Genomic DNA, 18,581 nt, shown 5'->3' on the forward strand with positions numbered 1-18,581 from the left:
GTAGTAACTGAAATTACAATCAAATATTCATAAACATTTTAGTTAATTTTATAATATAAATATAGAGTTTGGACAAAAGCTACTATCCATAATCGGACCTCCACTAATGAACCAATTTACCATATATAATTGGCCAAAAGGGCATCAACCATTTCCCTTACAAGAAAATGGAATGACTTGTCTTTTTTTTTTTTTGTGTTAGTTTATATAGTTTTAGTTTGCTTGTAATTTGACGTACGTTGTCCTATGCATATGTAAATAGTATCTGAGTACCTGGCATTATGATTCTTGAATAGTGATGGACCACGTTTCTGTCCACTTGCCTGGATTCTACGTGTAATATTGTATTTATATGGAAAATAATAATGCAAAAGAACATGAAAAAAAACAAATTTAAAACCCTCAATAATACACACCGCCAAAAATTCACTCATTGAGGTTCATGCAAAGATATGAAGCATGAAATCCCAAAAAAAGATTAAAAAAATAATTCGGTGTGGTTTAACCAACAACTCAACGTATTAAACAAGGGAGAGTTGTATATTTGGCCGCTTATAAAAAATAATTACAATATATATATATATCATGTACATTTGTCTGGCATGTTGGATATATATTTTGATGAGATGTAATTGGCTCCTTTTGTATCGAAGATATTGTTTTTTTAATTTATAATACATTATAACATACTATTCCATTCCGTGTAATTGGAAGAGCGTGACTTATAAATATAAAAAATAAATGATATTAATTGTAATACAATTTATCCTCCTTTTTAAGGAAACACATGATGAAATTCACCACTCCCTCAATCATGCACATTGTTCTTTTTTCTTTTCAAAAATTTTGAAATAATCATCCTACTAGAGAATATTTCCTCCGTCCAACAATAGTTATCGATTATATTAAAAATTGATATCCAACAATACTTGTCTAATTTAGAAAATTAAGAGATAATTTACCTTTTGTGTTTATTTTACCCTTGATACTAAATGTTATTTTCATCTAACACATTTTTCAAAGCATTAAATTTAATAAAGTCAAAAGACAATATAGTAATATTACTCTTATTATTTATTGCTTCTTAAAGAATATGCAAAATTAATAGTGGACAACTATTGTTGGACAAATGAATTATAAAAATCTCAAGTAGGATGAATATAATTAGATTGATCAATTATTCGTGACAAATTTTTGAAGTCTCACATTTCTCGCCGTTGAAATATACAGGAGTGGAGTTAAATTAATTTTAACAATTTCTAGCTTGTATAGTTGGTGACTTTGACAATGTCCCCCTTGAGTCCTAACTTTCTCAAACTTTTTTATAATAACTTCGTTTGATCGGATAATTTTAATTACTATAATAAGATATTGTTATAAGAAACCTACAATATGATATAATATGAAAGATAGTTTCAGAAAAAGCTTAGGCCATTAAACTGAAATGCTATTATAAAAAAATAATTGTTTCGTAGAGATCTAATGTTAACGTCCCCTATAATGAATCTAGTCATTGAACGTTGCTAGTCAAAATTCGAGTTAATGTATATTGGATTAGGAGTTTGTAAAGAGATTTTCTTTTTTCGACTTATAATGTTGGTTCCTTCCTGCCATCTCTTGAATTAAAGTACTCAAAAACTAAATATTTTTCTACATATATTTTCATTACATTGAAATAACACTAAATACAACAAGGATGGATTAATCACCCATCTGAAACAAAGAAATAACTTCCTATTACAACTGAAATGAGAAAGTGAACCCTCCTTACTGCAAATAACTACTACACAGAAAAAAAAAACAAAAAAAAACTGATAAGTTAAAGTAATCTAATTTCTTTTTAAAATCTTTCATGTGTCAGATTGTTGGTAGACTAAAGGGTGCTAACATCTGCAAATTTAAAAATAATAAATTGATTTTGTATGCAATTTCACATGGGAATACATCAGTTGTTTCAGGATAAGATTGCACGATTAAAATGAGTATCTTAATGGTTTTCCATGCACATAGAAATAGAAAATGAAAAGATAAGTAAATGAGATCCCATCAGTTTTTGTCCAAATGTATTAATGACAGACATGGCCTAGCAAAAGAGTAGACTCGACCTTTCAGAACTTGGACTGACAAGGTTGTACTACTATTTAAGTTTTACCACTCGTGTGATTCACAATATCACTTACAATTTACTAGGAGTACAAGATAAAGAGGGATTATTCAGGTGTAAACACAATTTTGAGTCATCAAAATAACAAAAAGATGAAAGCTTTCTAGAGAGAGTAACAACACAAAGTAAACTTATAGTTTATGACATTCTTAAGAAACTACTTACTAGTTATTTGTTGGTAACATGTCATGGTCAGAGTAATGATCGAACAAAATACTTGCTTGGTGACTTACTGTTTGGATTGACTTTTGGCTTTTAGCTTTTGACTTATGATTTATAAGCCAAAAATTATAAGTTGGTGACGCAACATTTGACTTATTTTTGTTATTTGACCTTTAAAATAAGAGCTTATAAATACTTTTTAACTTTATTCAAACACTTCAAAACTATTTAAAAATTATTTGACTTAAAAACACTTAAAATAAGTCGATCCAAACGAGTACTTAGTTAAGAAATAAAGTTGCATCTTTGCTATCAGCTATAACTTTTGGCATAATGATAGCACAAGATAAAAGTTTCAAGAATTCTAATCGCATTGTACACATCATAAATGTAAAGAGTTTGTCTACATATTTTGTTTTGGACTTCTGGGACAATCTTCGCCTATGACCCCAAAATCTTTTTTTTTTTTTTTTGAGAACTTAAAACTGAAAGTAGAATCAAGACTACAAATTACTACAAAACAATGTCACCTAAAAGCAGATGCTATTTAAGAATCACTTATAGATTTAAACATTTGAGGTACTGTTCATCATAGATACTTACACAAGAAAATATCTGTCACTGTGTACATTTAGACTCCTTGCTGTGGTACTGCTTCATCTCTACAGAGCAGCAGAGTATGATAAGTTATTTTCATTCATCATCCTTTTTATGCACAAGTTAAACCACCTCAACAACCATGACTGTTAGCATTCATAAATGGCTCACTAGTACAAGTAGATGAGATACTGCATTTTTTTCTACTGATACAAGTTCTGCATCTTGCACTTGTTGACAGTAAAGAGAAAGAAATCTATTAATCAAGAGGCACAAAGCACGTCTTAGAAAGTTTGATAAGTCTTACTATCATACAACAATATATCTAGTGTAATCTCATAAGTGATAAGTCTACATATCTAGTGTAGTGATAAGTCTTACTATCAAATTAGGATGAATTTTCAACTGAATTCGTGAGTGTGATCATATAAGCTCTACATTTAAATTCTGTCAATAAAAAGTGGTTTGTTAGATAGTACTGATACTGAGTGATAAGCAATCTAAAATCTCTTCACCCATCTAAGAAAATCTTGAAGCTGGTTGAATCTGATTGTTTTGGCAGGGCAGAGCTAGTAAGGGTTCAGTGGAGAGTTACACTATTTATACATGGTTTAAATTATTATTTATGTATTTATAGTAGTTGAACCCCATCGACTTCTTCGTGTTATTAATGAAATTCTGGCTCCGCCATTGTGTTTTGGAATAGTAAGTCTAATCTTTTGTATCTTATCCAAGGCCCTGGATAGAGAATAGACACGTCTTGTATGTCATACAAAGCAGTTATTTCCTTCAATGGACCCAACTAAATAAGGATAACGACCTTACTTGTGTGAGCCGTGAGGAGCTAATGGACCTGGGATATCATTTCTGTACGAATCGTGTCACAATCCAACGGACCTGTTCAAGAGAATTCAACAAAAAGCAACGTGATGTTATTCTTCTAACAAATATCAATTCAATGAGGCAATAAATGTTCTCTTTGATAATTGGTGAACTAGATCAATACTAACAATGTTATTTTGAGGATCTCTCCAATAAAATCCTTGAATAAAAATCACAGCTATATTTGATGTTATGAGAATAAAGATACTAAGAGAATGCTTTCCCATCCACTCAAAAACGAACATCAAGTGCCTCCAACCATAAATATCCACCTAAAGTTCATAAGATTCGCAGGACTATCAACTTTTTAAATCAGAGTGAAAGCGACAAGTGATGATTATATTAAACAAAAGAGACACGCAAGAGGGTTTGTATTTTAAAACTAACCAATAGATATAGCAAACAAAATGTGATTCCAGCAGCACCTGAGGTTACCAGCATATAACTTATTGTGTACAATGATTTGTTAAATGGCATGCCTGAAAGGAAAAGAACACAAATGTCACATTTCATGGTGGCTAGAAGCATTTTTGTCTTGAATCAAATTGAAAATTTGTTGGTTACTCCAGTTGATTATGCATTGATACCTAAAAGTAAAAAAAGACGTACCTACGAAATCAAGGAATAAACCAACTGCAAGAAGTGAAAGCGAGAGGATTGACCAATTGTATAGCCGTCCTTTATGATCCTGAACAGTCATATAAATTACATCCATCAATTATATGCAGTATTGTAATAATCTGGCACTAAGGCAAATTTATTTATGCTAAAGTTGTATGCCAGTACCACGATGCAAATATACTTTTATGGAAAGATTAGACATATAGGAAAACTCTTTTCGGGAAACCACCACTTATGCAGTTCAATACATAACAATGATGAAGCCGTCTAATCGGGACCAAATCAAAATAGAATACTGTTGGATTGCTTGAGACCTGAAGCATTCCTTCGACTTCTCCTGAAATAAAAACTTTTCCTAACACTCCCAAGACTCAGGATAGAAATAGAGGTAAATTAGTCAGCAAATGATACCCCATGGCTCACCTGAAATTGGACAAGTATGTGACCATACTGGAGGCCAATGATGGATGTAGCAGCAGCTGTTAGTGAGCTGGAAAAAGATAACCAACGGCAGAAGTTGTTAAACAACAAACTAGAGAATAAGTGAAATTAGAAACATGACATGACTAATAATAAGTACATTTCATTGGAGAATTTGAGGTGAAGAATAATGAGAGATTTGTTACCTTACAATGCCTTCAGGATCAAAAGCGGCATGACACCAAGAAGGCATACTCTCAGAAACTGTGTCTCTGTTGGATCCATTGCATTCCTGTGAAAGATTAATATTGGTCATGAAGGGGCAAACTGTGAGGTCTGGACATAAGCGTGTCAGCAGTGCAGTTCAGTATAAGACTACCTTCATATTTCTATATACAGGTTTTGCGTAGAGGTGATCTATTCCAAGAATATAGCGATCAATCATAGCAGCAGAATTACATGCAGGTCCAAGGTCTCCTCTAACAGAACATTTTACCTGGAAGTAGCAACAAAATATAAGATAACTGATAGAAAAAGTTCTCCAACTCGATCAATTAGGAATAGAACTGATCATACACAAAGCGGTAACAAGGGACCAGTCATTTTTAAGGTTCTATTGGATTAAAGTGATAATAAGCTTCTATAGGATAAGAATTGATCACAAAAGTTCTTGACTTTGAGCAAGCGTTTTACATGCCAAATCCAAGGTAGAAAAATTAGTACTGATATCACTCAAAGCAGTAATGACTCATCACATTCATCTTTAAGCTTCTGTAGAGTTCTTAATGTGTTACTTGGAGCCACTCACATAGTCACATTGTTTTACTTTGTAGAATATAGTTCAGGTTAAGGGGAATAGAAAGCAAACAGCTGCTAACCTCATAAATGGTGCTTCCAGTTGACTGTGACACACTGAATTGCCAGTCAGGGACATACAGGCCATATATCAACCCACAATGTATAGCAGACAATAGGAACATGATACACCTACAAATGAAGTAAAATGTTGTTAGGTAAAACTAGAGACAAAGATAACCATAGAGGACAAGAAACAATACTATATAAAAAGAAGATCGATAATAAGACTGCCAATATCATTGCAGTTGGACTCACTAGTTCTCCAATAAAAACACACAGATTTCTCCTGTTTTGCCTATTTAACTACCTGTTAATAACCAATGAGGCCTACTCCAAGTAGTTAGGTTGAAACCTTGTACCAACATGTCATGGATTTGACTTCCACCAGTGACAAGCTAGATTTTTATCTAATTTAAAGGGGATTAATGCCTACTTACGAGAAGTTGTTTTTTTCATAATTGTTAAATGAAGTTCACAGTATGCATAACAAGACACACTTATGGTTCCACTAAGGAAAAGAATCTGGCACGCGAGTAATACCTTCATGATGCAGAAACAGAAGATATATGTAGTACTCCTAACAATTGCACAATCAAAAAAAAATCTACCTGAAAATCAGGAATGCAGTTGTCTTACCATTGGCAAATATAATTTCTGAAAAGGGCAACTCTTTTCATCTCTTGACATGGAAGCCATATCTCGCACAAAGCTGCTACAATATATCCAACAGCTATTCTCTGCATAATTGAAAAGAAATGTATACTATTCTGAATAAGTAATAGAAATGAACAGGTTACATGCATAAGTTCTTCATCTGCACCTATCTTTTGACCTAATGACTAGTAATCCTTCTAACAAGAAAATGAAAACTTCTTATAATAATCAGGGAAACCAGATTAAGATGCTAAGAATCAGCATCTATCACAAAAATAGCTTAAATAGGAAAGTTAATCCAAAGCACTTCACTGCAACTAAAAAGAACAACAAAAGAAATACCTTACAGGCTAAAGCAGAGGAACAAGGGGCACAAGTGAAAGCAGTCTTTAGAAGTCTAACTAAGAAAGACTTACGAACCACTTAGGAAGGATAAGAAACATAGCTACAAAGAAAAAGAAGTCATTGGAGGCAATGCGACGACACTCATCTCCACTGGCAATGCTACTGAAACTGAAACGACACTTATCTTGTAGGTAATCTAGTCATCTCATACCACGGTAGCAAAAAAGTAAGAAAAAAATAAAATCAGAGTTACCTGCAAAATTCCCATCCATCGTATTCTTTCAATATCTACACCATAGGTTAAACCAGTTATGCCATGCAAGTAACCCCCTGAAATGAAACAAATGTGGAATCACAATTGTCCAACAACATCAAGTTTAGTTATCTCATACAAGAAAATGATATACTATGAACAAAATCAGAAGACAACAGTAGTGTAGTAGTGTTGGAATCTCGTAAATATCCTAGGATCTTCTAAATATAGTATAGCTTGATTTACTCCTGAAATTATGTATTTTGATTCTCTTTTCTGTTTCTTCGACTATGAACACGTAGATATTTCAACCCCAATGGCTTGAAGAATAATTAAGCTGAGGTTCTCTCAATTCTCTTTTCATTTGTCTTACTTTCGAACATGATATCAGAGCCAGTGTAAAACTTAATCTTCAGTGCAACTACCAGCGGAGAAGAAACTCCTGTCACTGTGCATTATTCCAGTGACTCTGCAACAATTAGTCAAAATCTGCAGGCATTGAACCTCAACCAATACTACCACTGTGTTTGGAACCCTTCGGCAAACCAACCCCAGAAAACCCATTATCATCAGACTATTCACGTGTTGTCACACGCCGGGAAGAAGTTTGATTTTCTGGCGAGATTAACCCATGTGCCGGTGCATGCGAGGGATTCCTGCTACTTTCTGGTGACATTCATTCTTCTGTGTAACTCGCCTCCTCAACTCGACATCACCCATCCAAATTCCACTGCTTTCTGACCAACTTCCCAACTAGGCAGTCCACTTCTCCGGCGAGTACTGATACATGATTTACATAGGGGAGATAAGGGATATAATTCCTTAGGGATGACATGCAAGCATTTCAGTTGGTTATGTTAGTTAGGATTTTTTGAATACACTAAGGGCGGGAAAGTTTGTTAGTGGCAGTTGGCCTCAGCCAAGTTAGATCTGATCCAAGTACAACTATCTGGAGAAGTAATCCTCTATTGATTGATCATGAATACATTTATATTTGTCTCAATTGCAATCCTCTACTTCTATATTTCTCTTCCCTCATTTGGCTCAATTACATTTCACTCGAATTCCTCTGTAGGTTTCCTGTTTTAGCTTAGAATTCTCGAGCTTCTAGTTGAGCTCCTGCAATTCTGTTAACAGTGGTATCAGAGCTATTGAATCCTTGGCATCAATAGCGAAGGTAACTACTAAGGCAATTGGAGAACCAACCAGTGGAACCCCTACTTCACCGTAGGGGAATTGCGTGAGATGATGCAGAATATAATAACAGAAATTGGAGATTTAGCAGGTAAAGTTTCATCTCTAAAAAAATTGGATCAAACAGTACTTGAATTGAAGAATCAGTTAGCAGCTTCTGGGGAGATTCGAAGGAATAAAACCCCATTGGAACAGGAGTGAGGTCCTTCCCGGAATGGCCATTAAGAAGAAAGAGTACAAAGGGAGAGAGAAAGGAGTCCTAACAGTTACAATTCTCAGTTCTCACCACTCAAATTTCACTCGATGGTCAAGAATGGAGTTCTTGCAATTTAATGGAGAAGATCTGAGGTCATGGTTGTTCAAGATCGAAGAATAGGCATCTCATTGAGACGCTCGTTCCCTATTCATACAATATCATAATTTGTTGCATTTTTCAGGGATGCAATTTTCATATTCTATTATCTCATTAATTGTATGCCATCCTCGACTAACCAGAATATTATGTCTTCTTTCTCTTCCACCTCATGTCTCTGAGAGCACATGGTTTGTTCACAACCTTACCCAAAAACAATAAGTTAGGTCCTTGTGCCCTTAAATGTGAATTTCTAGGTTACTAGAGGGCACAAAGGGGATAGCGATGCTATTCACCTGATCTTCAGCAGTTCACCAATGCCTTATGTTTGTTAATGTTAATTTCTTTGAAACCCAACCATTCTTCACAAATCCAGGTGATCGCTTAGACATTTCTGAGGTTGTTAGTAGTTCTATCTTTTGGAGATTCAATCACTATCTTCCCCTTCATCATCACCTACAACTCCAATTCCCTTGCCTATAGCTCCATTTCTATCACCTAAAACTCCAGTTCAACTTTCAACCTTCTACAACTCTCACCACTCTTAATTTATCATCGCCTTCAACGTCCAACATCACATACAATGATTCACATCTTATACTGAATCCTTTGCCTACTAGGGACTTGTCTTTCCCTAGTCCACTGATTGCATTCCAAAAGGCTATCCAATCCACTCATAATCCCAATCCCCATTACACTTGTTTGAGCTATCATCGTTTATTATCACTTCATTACGCCTTCGTGTGATCTTTGTCCTCTATTTCTATCCCTAAGTCTACAGGTGAAGCGGTATGTCATCCCGAATGGCAATAGGCCATGATCAAAGAGATGTACTCTTGACATGCTAGTGGTACTTGGAAGCTTATTCCTCTACCTCTAGATAAATCTATTGTTCGTTGTCGGTGGTTGTATGCAGTCAAATTGGTCGACTTAAAGCCTGCCTTGTTGTCAAAAGTTATACTTATTTGGACTTGATTATAGTGATACTTCCTCTCCAGTGGCTAAAATAGAATCTTTTGTCTTCGTATATCCATAATTGTTGTTAGTCATTGGCCTCTTTATCAGCTAGACATTAAGAATACTTTTATCCATCGTGATATTGCTCAGGAGGAGTCTAGTTGTCTTGTATGCCAGTTGTGTCGGTCCTATATGGTTTGAAATAGTCGCCTCGAGCACAATTTAGTAAGTTCAGCATGGTATTCAAGATTGGTATGACTCGCAGTGAGGCTGATCATTTTGTATTCTATCAACATACTTCTCATAATTTGTGCTTTTATATGATCGTTTATGTTGATGGTATAGTCATCACAGGCATGATGAAAATGGTATAATTAAATTGAATCAACATCTCTTTCAACATTTCCAGAAGGACCTAGGCACATTGTGGTATTCTCTGGGCATTGAGGTAGCGCAATCCAAATTAGGAATTGACATCTCATAGTGTAAGTATGCCCTAGACGTTCATAAGGAGAAAAGTATGACAGGTTGTAGACCCATTGACACTCATATCGACTCGTTTAATAGACAAATATGACAATTATAGGCCCATAGACACTCTTATCGACCTGAGTATAAAACTTATGACTACGAAAGAAAATCTCTAGTAATCCTGAAAGGTATAGGTAGCTAATCAGTAAGTTGAACTATCTCCAGTTACTTGGCCTAACATTGCTTTTCCTGCGAGTGTTGTAGATCAGTTTATGGAATCTCCATATTATAGTCACTGGGATGCAGTTGTTCGTATTTTTCAATGCATAAAATCATAGCAAAAAATTGCTTTATGAGGATCGAGGTCATGAGAAGATTGTTGGATACATAGATGCCGATTGGGCATGATCACCTTTTTAGAGACGATGCTTAGATATTGTGTTTTGGTAAGAGGTAATGTGGAGGAATCTTAGAAAATTAACAACAAATGTGATTGCTCGATCTAAGTGCAGAAGCTGAATACCGAGCAATGGTTGTGGCAACTTGCAAACTAGTTGGATTAAGCAGTTGGTCAAAGAATTGAAGTTTGGAGAAATTAGTCAGATGGATCTTGTGTGCAATAACCAAGATACTCTTCGTATTGCATCAAGTCTGATGTTTCATGAGAGAACTAAACACATCAACAACGACAACAACAACAAGTGAAATCCCACAAGATGGGTAAGGGAAGGTAGAGTGTATGCAAACCTTACTTCTTCCTCCACGGGTTGTTTCCAAAAGACCCTCGGTTTTAGATAAAAAACAACTCTTGGGAGACATTATCACAAAATTCGTGAGTCAAATGTTCAACTTATAGATATTTTCACCAAGTCCCTCGTATTAGCTACATTTGTAACAAGTTTGGTACATTGATTTATATGCACCAACTTGAGGGGGAATGTTAGAATCTCGTGGATATAGTACAATATTTCTAGGATCTTGTAAATGTTGTACATCTTGATTTACTCCTGTACTTGTGTAATTTGATTCTCTTTTCCTTTCTTAGAATAATCAGTTTCTCTGAATTCTTGTTTCGTTTGTCTTACTTCCTAATAAGAAGAAAAGGTCATCAAGAGCAAAGCAGGAAAGCCAAAGCAGAATCCAACAATTTGTATCCTAGCTAAAGACATATGTTAGAAGATGTATATTATGTTACTTGATACAGTAAAATCTTCAATTTTAACTATTTTCTGCTGATGCTTTTCCTCTCAGGAATTAAACTACAGTACCTTCACGCTCAACATTGTCTTCTCGTTGAGCTTAACCTACCTGTAAATTTACATTCTTGTTGATTAAACATCTTTCTTTCTTCATGTTGTTTGCTGTCCATTGTGGAAGGCCTTTAAACTTACCTCGTCTATTTAACTAACTGAAGCTAGCCGAGATCGAGAGCTTTCTTTACATAGAGCTCCTAGATTGTACAGAAGCTGATGGACCAAGGCTTAAAATGCCAGACAGAGACGAGCTAGCTGGTCTTTTAAATGTAGCAAGTTCTCAAGAAGAAACACATTCCATCATTGAACTTCCTTTTATTTGTAAGAACTGGAGCAATATCCTATCTAGTATACCACAAAATTAAAACAGACTCGTTTGTTGCAATGTATGGGGTATAGAAGATCCATTTCAAAAGACATATACACAGGCTTATAGTTGCAGAATATTGTTAAGGGCTGACATCAGTAGTGAGCCGTAATATTGATTTGAGAAATGCCAGCACACAAAATTACCTTGAAGGAAAATGCCAAGGACAAAAAGTTTCAAGGTCCTAATCACAACTTTCAAGGTTGCCCCAGTTCTGTCTAAAACTATCTGCAGTTTTGAAAGAGGAAAAGGTTCAGAAAGTGCTAAGAGCAACACAACCACCTGGTGACAGGCATGATCTTACTAAGACGATTTAATTATAAATTGACAGCACATAGTATAGATATCTTTCAAAATGATTGGGTTTATGTCCATGATTTTATCTGAAGATCAAAGTATAGATACCTTATTTACAATTGCCAGGGAAACTCCAACAACAAAGAGGAAGAAAGGCATTACAAAGTCTGCCAAGCGGACACCATTCCATGGAGAGTGAGCAACGCTGGGAAAAACAGAACCAGCGTAATCCACAAGTATCATAAGCTGAAAGCAAATTAAAATCATAAGATGAAAATTTGGTGAAATTCCTACAAGCGAGAAGGAAAAGAGAAGAACTTGATCTTAATATAAATGCGTACAAGGAGTGTTATCAGAATCATCGTTAAAGAAACAAAGCAATTAATCCAAACCTTAAAGCAAGGAGTTGATTAATTAAACAAGCATCTTTACAAATTACAATGGAGTTTGAGAATTGTTATCTACAGGGACGGATGCAAGTAAGTGTAGTTATTAGCACGAATAGAACAATCTAAAGGTTTCTGAAACTTAAAAGAGGTGGCAATATCTTCTTTGTGAATGTGGTTTCAAGGTTTGTATTTTAAAGATTGCTTTGAGATAGATTTCTCTAGAACCAGGGGAGCATGAGATACAAAAGGGGATCAAAATGTTCCATCAAAAAAGTGATAGCTTTCTACTCAATTTCTCTACTATTTTCTTCTCTCCATTTTGGCCTATGAGTTCATCTTGTACTATCAAGTTTAGGGAAAACGAAAACAAAAATTAATTTTTCTGTATTCCGTAGTTTCTGGACAGGTTATAAAGCAGAAAAAGACACAGAGAGAAGCCGTGGACTAAACCAACTCCAGGTTCCGATATTCCCGAGAGCAGGAAAAATCCTTCAATCTTCATAGCATGCATATGAAAAAAAATAAAAAATCATGCATACGGAGTTGTCAAGATCAATACACTAGAGAAATGAAGCTCAGAATTTGAATTTCATTTCAAAGCAAACCAACATCTACAGCTGATCGACAGCTTCGTCAAAAATTCAAATTGCAAAATTCTTTTTAAAAGCTAGCTATTCTAGGCGGAATCTTAATCTGTTATCTCATCAGTAAACAAAATCGTAAAAGTTAAATTTGCTTACAAAAACGCAGATGCCTCGAAACACATCGATAGAAACAACACGAGAAGAAGGTGTCGTAGTTTTCCTATGAGTTGCTTCACTTTCACGCTCAGCTACCACCACTTCCCCGCCGTTGTTGCTCCCTAGTAACGGTTCATTTTCTGCCATTTCTGACCTCCTAACTCAACTCTGTAAAGCAGTATGAGACAAGTATATATATAATACTCCTTCCGCCCCTTTTTAGTTGTCCACTTTAGAAATGACACACAGATTAAGACAACAATGATTAGCACAATGAAGTTACAATTTTACCCTTATGACAACTTTTCACTTCAAAATTACAACCACTTCTTTGAATTCAAGTGAAATAAATTGGAGGAAAACAACATACACTTTTACAATTTCCAAGAAATGTAAATAAGGGTATAATAGGAAAAAATTTGTTGTCCTTTCTTGATTTGTCAAAATGGACAACTAAATAAGGACAATTAAAAAAGAAAATATGAACAACTAAATAGAGACGGAGGGAGCATATATATATATATATGGAGAAAAAGAGAAGTTTAAGCTTTGTTTGATGCGTTTGTGACAAGGACCAAGTATGAGAATGGGGCCAAATAGTTGACCCATTTCTCTCTCACAATATATAAATATATTTATTTATTTATTTTTCAATTTTTTTCAACTCGATAAATCTCCGACCTTTCGATAAAACACTTTGTGATAACCTGTTTATTCGTGCAATATCAACCACATAGGAGATACAAATTTTATTAAACAAGCCTCGTGAGCTCATGACTGCGTAACAAAGGAAGGTTGGAATCAATGGTAGGCCTCTCTCTCAATATCATTCAATAATAAATGGTAGCAACAATATATTTTTCTTTCACTTTCCTTTTCTTCACACTTTCGTCTACTGCTTCTGTCCAAACTAAACAAGTTGATAACCTTTCTCTTTTAAGTAAAACATTCACCAAACAGTCAACAGTGAAGAAATTATAGTCTTGTTTGTTTGTTTGTTGTGTCAAATGAACGGATTGAGCTTAAATTTAAAAGGTTAAAATGAATTGAATTAAAAATTATGTTGGATCATGTCGTATTCAAGTTTATTTTGGATTAAACTGGACTAAAAATTGAATTGAATCATGACTCACTCATTTCGACCTGCTTAATCTAAACAATATTGACATACAGTAAAACCTCTATAAATTAATATAGGTGGGACCATGAAATTTTATTATTTTATAGAGAGTATTTAATTGATAAATTAATATTTATTAATTTAAAGAACGATTTGAGATTTAATGAAAGTTAATTTTGATTTATATCAAAATAATTGCATCTTACTAATTTATATATCATATTTATTGATTTCACATAAAAAAAATATTATACATAAAGTACAACGAATACATCAAAATCATTATATCTTACTAATTTCAAACCTTGTGATATTGGGATAATAAGAGTTTTCAAGATGTATTATCGTAACAGACTTTATCATAAGATATTAGAAGGCTATGAAGTGGGACAAACTGATCTGGCAAAGATTAATGTTTTGGTTGCTATCAGTTTGTAATCCCTGCTTGGACAACAAATGTTCAGCAAGAGACAATAGCAAATTGTTTTCGACACTGTAAAATTCGTTTGGGGGATGCAATCTCAGAGAATTTGAATGAACCCACTTGTGAAAATGCCATTCATGAACTTGAGATCATGATTAATGATCTCGGTTACCACAATAAAATGGTTGTCTATAACCTGTTGGATTATTTGGGTGAAAATGATACATGTTCAGAGGTCCAGAGCTTAGAAAAAAATGTGGATACCATCGGAAAAAACAATGTTGATGATGAAGTTGAAGATGATACTATACCTTTGGAACCAGTTACGCGTAAGGAAACACTTATCACATCTAGAACTCCTAACAATTTTATGGTGCAGTTCAAAAAGACAACACCGGAGCTCTTGGATGCAATAAGAAAAGTTAGAGATAAGTTTCAACTAGATTTAAATTTTAAGAAAAAACATAACAAGATAGAATCATATTTCACTAAATTATCAAAGATATATTTATACTTTTAAAGAATTATTAATTTATGTTAGAGAAAATACATAATTACCCCATTAAACTTAGGCTCTTTTTTGAAGAAGACACCTTAAGTTTGCGGAGGTCCTATTACCCCACGAAACCATTTAAATCCACAATAAATACGTCATTTTAACCCATTTTCATGGCAATTGTGATTTCACACTACAAAAGCGCATGAAAGGGTAAAATTGCAGCCCCAAACCAATGAAAAACTGACACATGACATTGTTAAATCAAAGTGAAAAGAGTCCCATGTTTCTTCTTCCCCAAACCACCATTAATGGCTGTTGAGAGCTTTTCTCAACACCAAAAATTGGTTTTTTACCACGCGAAGCGAATTTCTTTACTGTATACTCTATCATCTAGTTTTAGCAATCCATGTTAAGGTCTTTTATAAGAAAAATCTACTTAACGACATAATACTTGATCAATTTAGCACCTAATTTACCTTTCAACAAAGAAATTTGAACCCATTTCCATTCATATAGTTTCTCAAAATCAAAAGTATCAAAGAATCTACTCGAACAAATTCAAAAAAATGTGAAATTCACTTATAGAACTCAAAGCTAGTCTTAATTTCGAAATACCCACAAAGCTAAAAAGGATTAAACTAATTTTTGGGGAAAAAATTGAAATCAAACACTAAATAAACAACCTTAACACTAAAAAATAACACACAAAACTTACATAAATATGTATTTACAAAGAAATCCAGAAAAAAAATTCTTTTGAAGTGAAGTAAATCGAAAGAATTGGGAAAAGGAATTGGAAAAGATGAACATGAATTTTTCTAAAAAGGTTTAAGGGTTAAAATGTGAGTGGGTCAGGATTTTACCCAACCCACTATTAAACAAGTAAGAAAATAAAAAAATATTATTTTATTTGGGGGTGAAACACACGAAAGGATCATGAGATTGCAAATATTGTAAAAATAGTGTATTTAAAATTGTTGGAAATGGTTGGATGGGGTAATAGGACCCCCACAAACTTTAGGTGTCTACTTCAAAAAGGGTACAAGTTTGATGGGGTAATTATGTATTTTCTCTTTATGATATTAACGGGACCATATATTTATATAGGGGTCTTCTGAAAATATATTATCTTATTATTTTATCGAAATTGGTGATTTTTTTCATTGGCCCAAGTCGAGACCGGAGGAAATTATTATTTTAGAGAGATTATTAATTTATTGAGTATTAATTTATAGAGGTTTTACTGTACTTATGTAATTTATAAAAAGAAAAGAGATCAAATTCGCTAAAAAAAATCCGAAAAATAATAGACCTAAAACTCGAATTGAAATTCAAGACTTAAGACTTGGGCCAAGAGAGACGATCAGACCTAAAAATCAAGACACAAGACCCAACCCCGATATGAAATTCGAAATCCAACACCAATCTCGATTTGAAACTCGAGATCCGAACATGACCCGTACCGAGACTTGATCCCGACCTAAGACCTGATACTGACCCGAGATCCATCCAGGCCCCGACCCGGGATATGAGACACGACCTTGACCTTAACCTGGAACCCGAGACCCAAAATCCAACCCTGATTTGAAACTTGAGATTTGATTTCAAGCTTGACTTGGGACCCAAGACTCGATCCGAGATCTGATCCTGCTGGATATGATGAAAAATATTTGAGCAATATTTGTGATTTTATGAAGACAATCATTTTAAAATGGGTAGTGTTTGAATGAGTTAAATTTACATAGTTCCAAATTATCTTAAGCTCAATTCATAAAAAATCTGGATAAGTTGGGTGAGTTCTTTGTTTTTGGACTCAATTTAACACCCTAGTGAGTTGGAAATATTTTTTTCTTTTCTTTTTGTTAAACATCCACTATACAATTGCCAGTAGAAGAATTATAAGATAGAGAATCAAATTCATGAACAAGCTGAAAGTTCAGTTTACCTACTAATCTATCAAAATTTTCATATTTCTCATAAAACAAAAGTTTCCTCAAAAGGAAAGACAAAACATGTTATAACTTTTTTTTTTGTTGTACTTGATTTTATATCTTTGATTAAATAAAAGACACTTCAATTCTAATCTAACAATTTGACTGATGCCTCTTGTCCCAAACACTTTACAAGGACATATTTCTTGTCTGAAAGGTTATCATGGCTTGCTTTATTTTTCCTTTATCCTCTCCTTTTTCTCTGTTTGGTGTATTATTTTCTTTCTTCTTTATTTATGTATTAGCAACATATTTATATGACAAAAAACCATTTATAATTTTATAATTATAATTTTAAATAGAAAAAAATGACCATTACTCACCGAATTACATTGGCAAAATTGTAAATATATTTCCATACCAGCTACCTTCAACCATCAACTTTTACAAGCCGAACGTAGTAGGGAAAACAGAGACATAGGGTGTGTTTGGTATGAAGGAAAACATTTTCCAATTTTTGCATGTTTGATTGGGTAAAATATTTTGGAAAGTGTTTTCTAAATCAACTCATTTTCCTCAAATTTAAGAAAAATAACTTTCCTTCAAAAATTAAGGAAAACATTTTCCAAAACTTTCCTCCAACTTCAAATTACAATTTTTTTGATGAAAAAATCTATTTTTTCTGTTTAAATAATAAATTTAAAGCTTATTTTTTAAAAAAATTTCAACTTCAATTTTTTTACCCTCCCTCACCCCGACCCCCCTCCCGCCATCCCCCTACCACCCCCCCACCCCCACCACCCCACCCCACCCAAAAAAAAATTAAGTTTATTTAAAAAAAATATTTTTCAATTTCAATTCAAAAATTATTTTCTACTCTCTAGTAAAAATAAAAGATATTTTCTCAAAAATATTTTTTATTCATAAATCAAACACTAAAAAAAAAAAATTCGAAAAATATTTTCTACTGACCAACCAAACATGAGAAAATAAGTCAAAGATGTACTATTTTTTCGGAAAAACATTTTCTAGAAAAACACATTTTTCATGAAAAACATTTTCGTTCATACCAAACACACCCATAATGTCATTAAAACAGCCACAAAATGAGGCTACAGATCAGACTGAAACAAACATGTCATTGAAACAATCACACAATAAGAACAATGAAACATAAGATCTAACAAATCATCCTGCCACACCCAAGTATAGTTGTGCAGCCACTTAATGAGGAGAAAAGACCAGAGAAGAAATTCTCATGAATAAGATACGAAGCTATAACTTCACATATACAACTCTTATCTATGATTAACATTGGTTCTTCTCATAATGCACTACTACTCATTGGGCCATCACACCGTATCGCCACCAAAGTGGACTTCTCCATCTCTTAGTCACGCTCAAACTCTCAACTGAGTGTCTAAAACGGGCTTCAAGGTAAAGAACCTACAAGCCCCCTAGACCATTATGTGCCTTCAAATACAATGCCCATGTAAGACTAGTCACAACAGGCAACATACACTCCTAGTCTAACATCCTTCTGTGACAGAAAAATGCACAACCATACCAATGCAGTAAGAGTAAAGAAGCTAAATGCACCAGTGAGGATAAACACAAGAAACAATATGAAT

At 33.9% G+C, this 18,581-nt stretch overlaps 1 protein-coding gene across 8 annotated transcripts; it reads right to left on the reverse strand.

Annotated features, from left to right (window-relative positions):
* Nucleotides 1-2,934: 2,934 nt before the first annotated feature.
* On the reverse strand, nucleotides 2,935-13,131 carry LOC125865194 (uncharacterized). 8 transcript variants are annotated; one of them, XM_049545387.1, is made up of 14 exons: nucleotides 12,977-13,131; nucleotides 11,956-12,093; nucleotides 11,697-11,778; nucleotides 6,957-7,033; nucleotides 6,341-6,441; nucleotides 5,725-5,833; nucleotides 5,226-5,342; nucleotides 5,053-5,138; nucleotides 4,850-4,916; nucleotides 4,415-4,493; nucleotides 4,193-4,284; nucleotides 3,934-4,077; nucleotides 3,749-3,820; nucleotides 2,935-2,988 (listed from the first exon to the last, which is right to left on the reverse strand). In XM_049545387.1, the coding sequence occupies exons 1-13, from the start codon at nucleotides 13,121-13,123 to the stop codon at nucleotides 3,785-3,787; spliced, it is 1,275 nt and encodes a 424-aa protein (XP_049401344.1). In that variant the 5' UTR covers nucleotides 13,124-13,131; the 3' UTR covers nucleotides 2,935-2,988; nucleotides 3,749-3,784. The 8 variants fall into 8 exon arrangements, with proteins under 8 accessions (XP_049401344.1, XP_049401346.1, XP_049401345.1 ...); XM_049545389.1 differs by having other exon boundaries at nucleotides 2,935-3,069; XM_049545388.1 differs by having other exon boundaries at nucleotides 2,935-3,153.
* Nucleotides 13,132-18,581: the final 5,450 nt, after the last annotated feature.

Source organism: Solanum stenotomum, chromosome 5, assembly GCF_019186545.1.
Source record: "Solanum stenotomum isolate F172 chromosome 5, ASM1918654v1, whole genome shotgun sequence".
Lineage (NCBI taxonomy): Eukaryota > Viridiplantae > Streptophyta > Magnoliopsida > Solanales > Solanaceae > Solanum > Solanum stenotomum.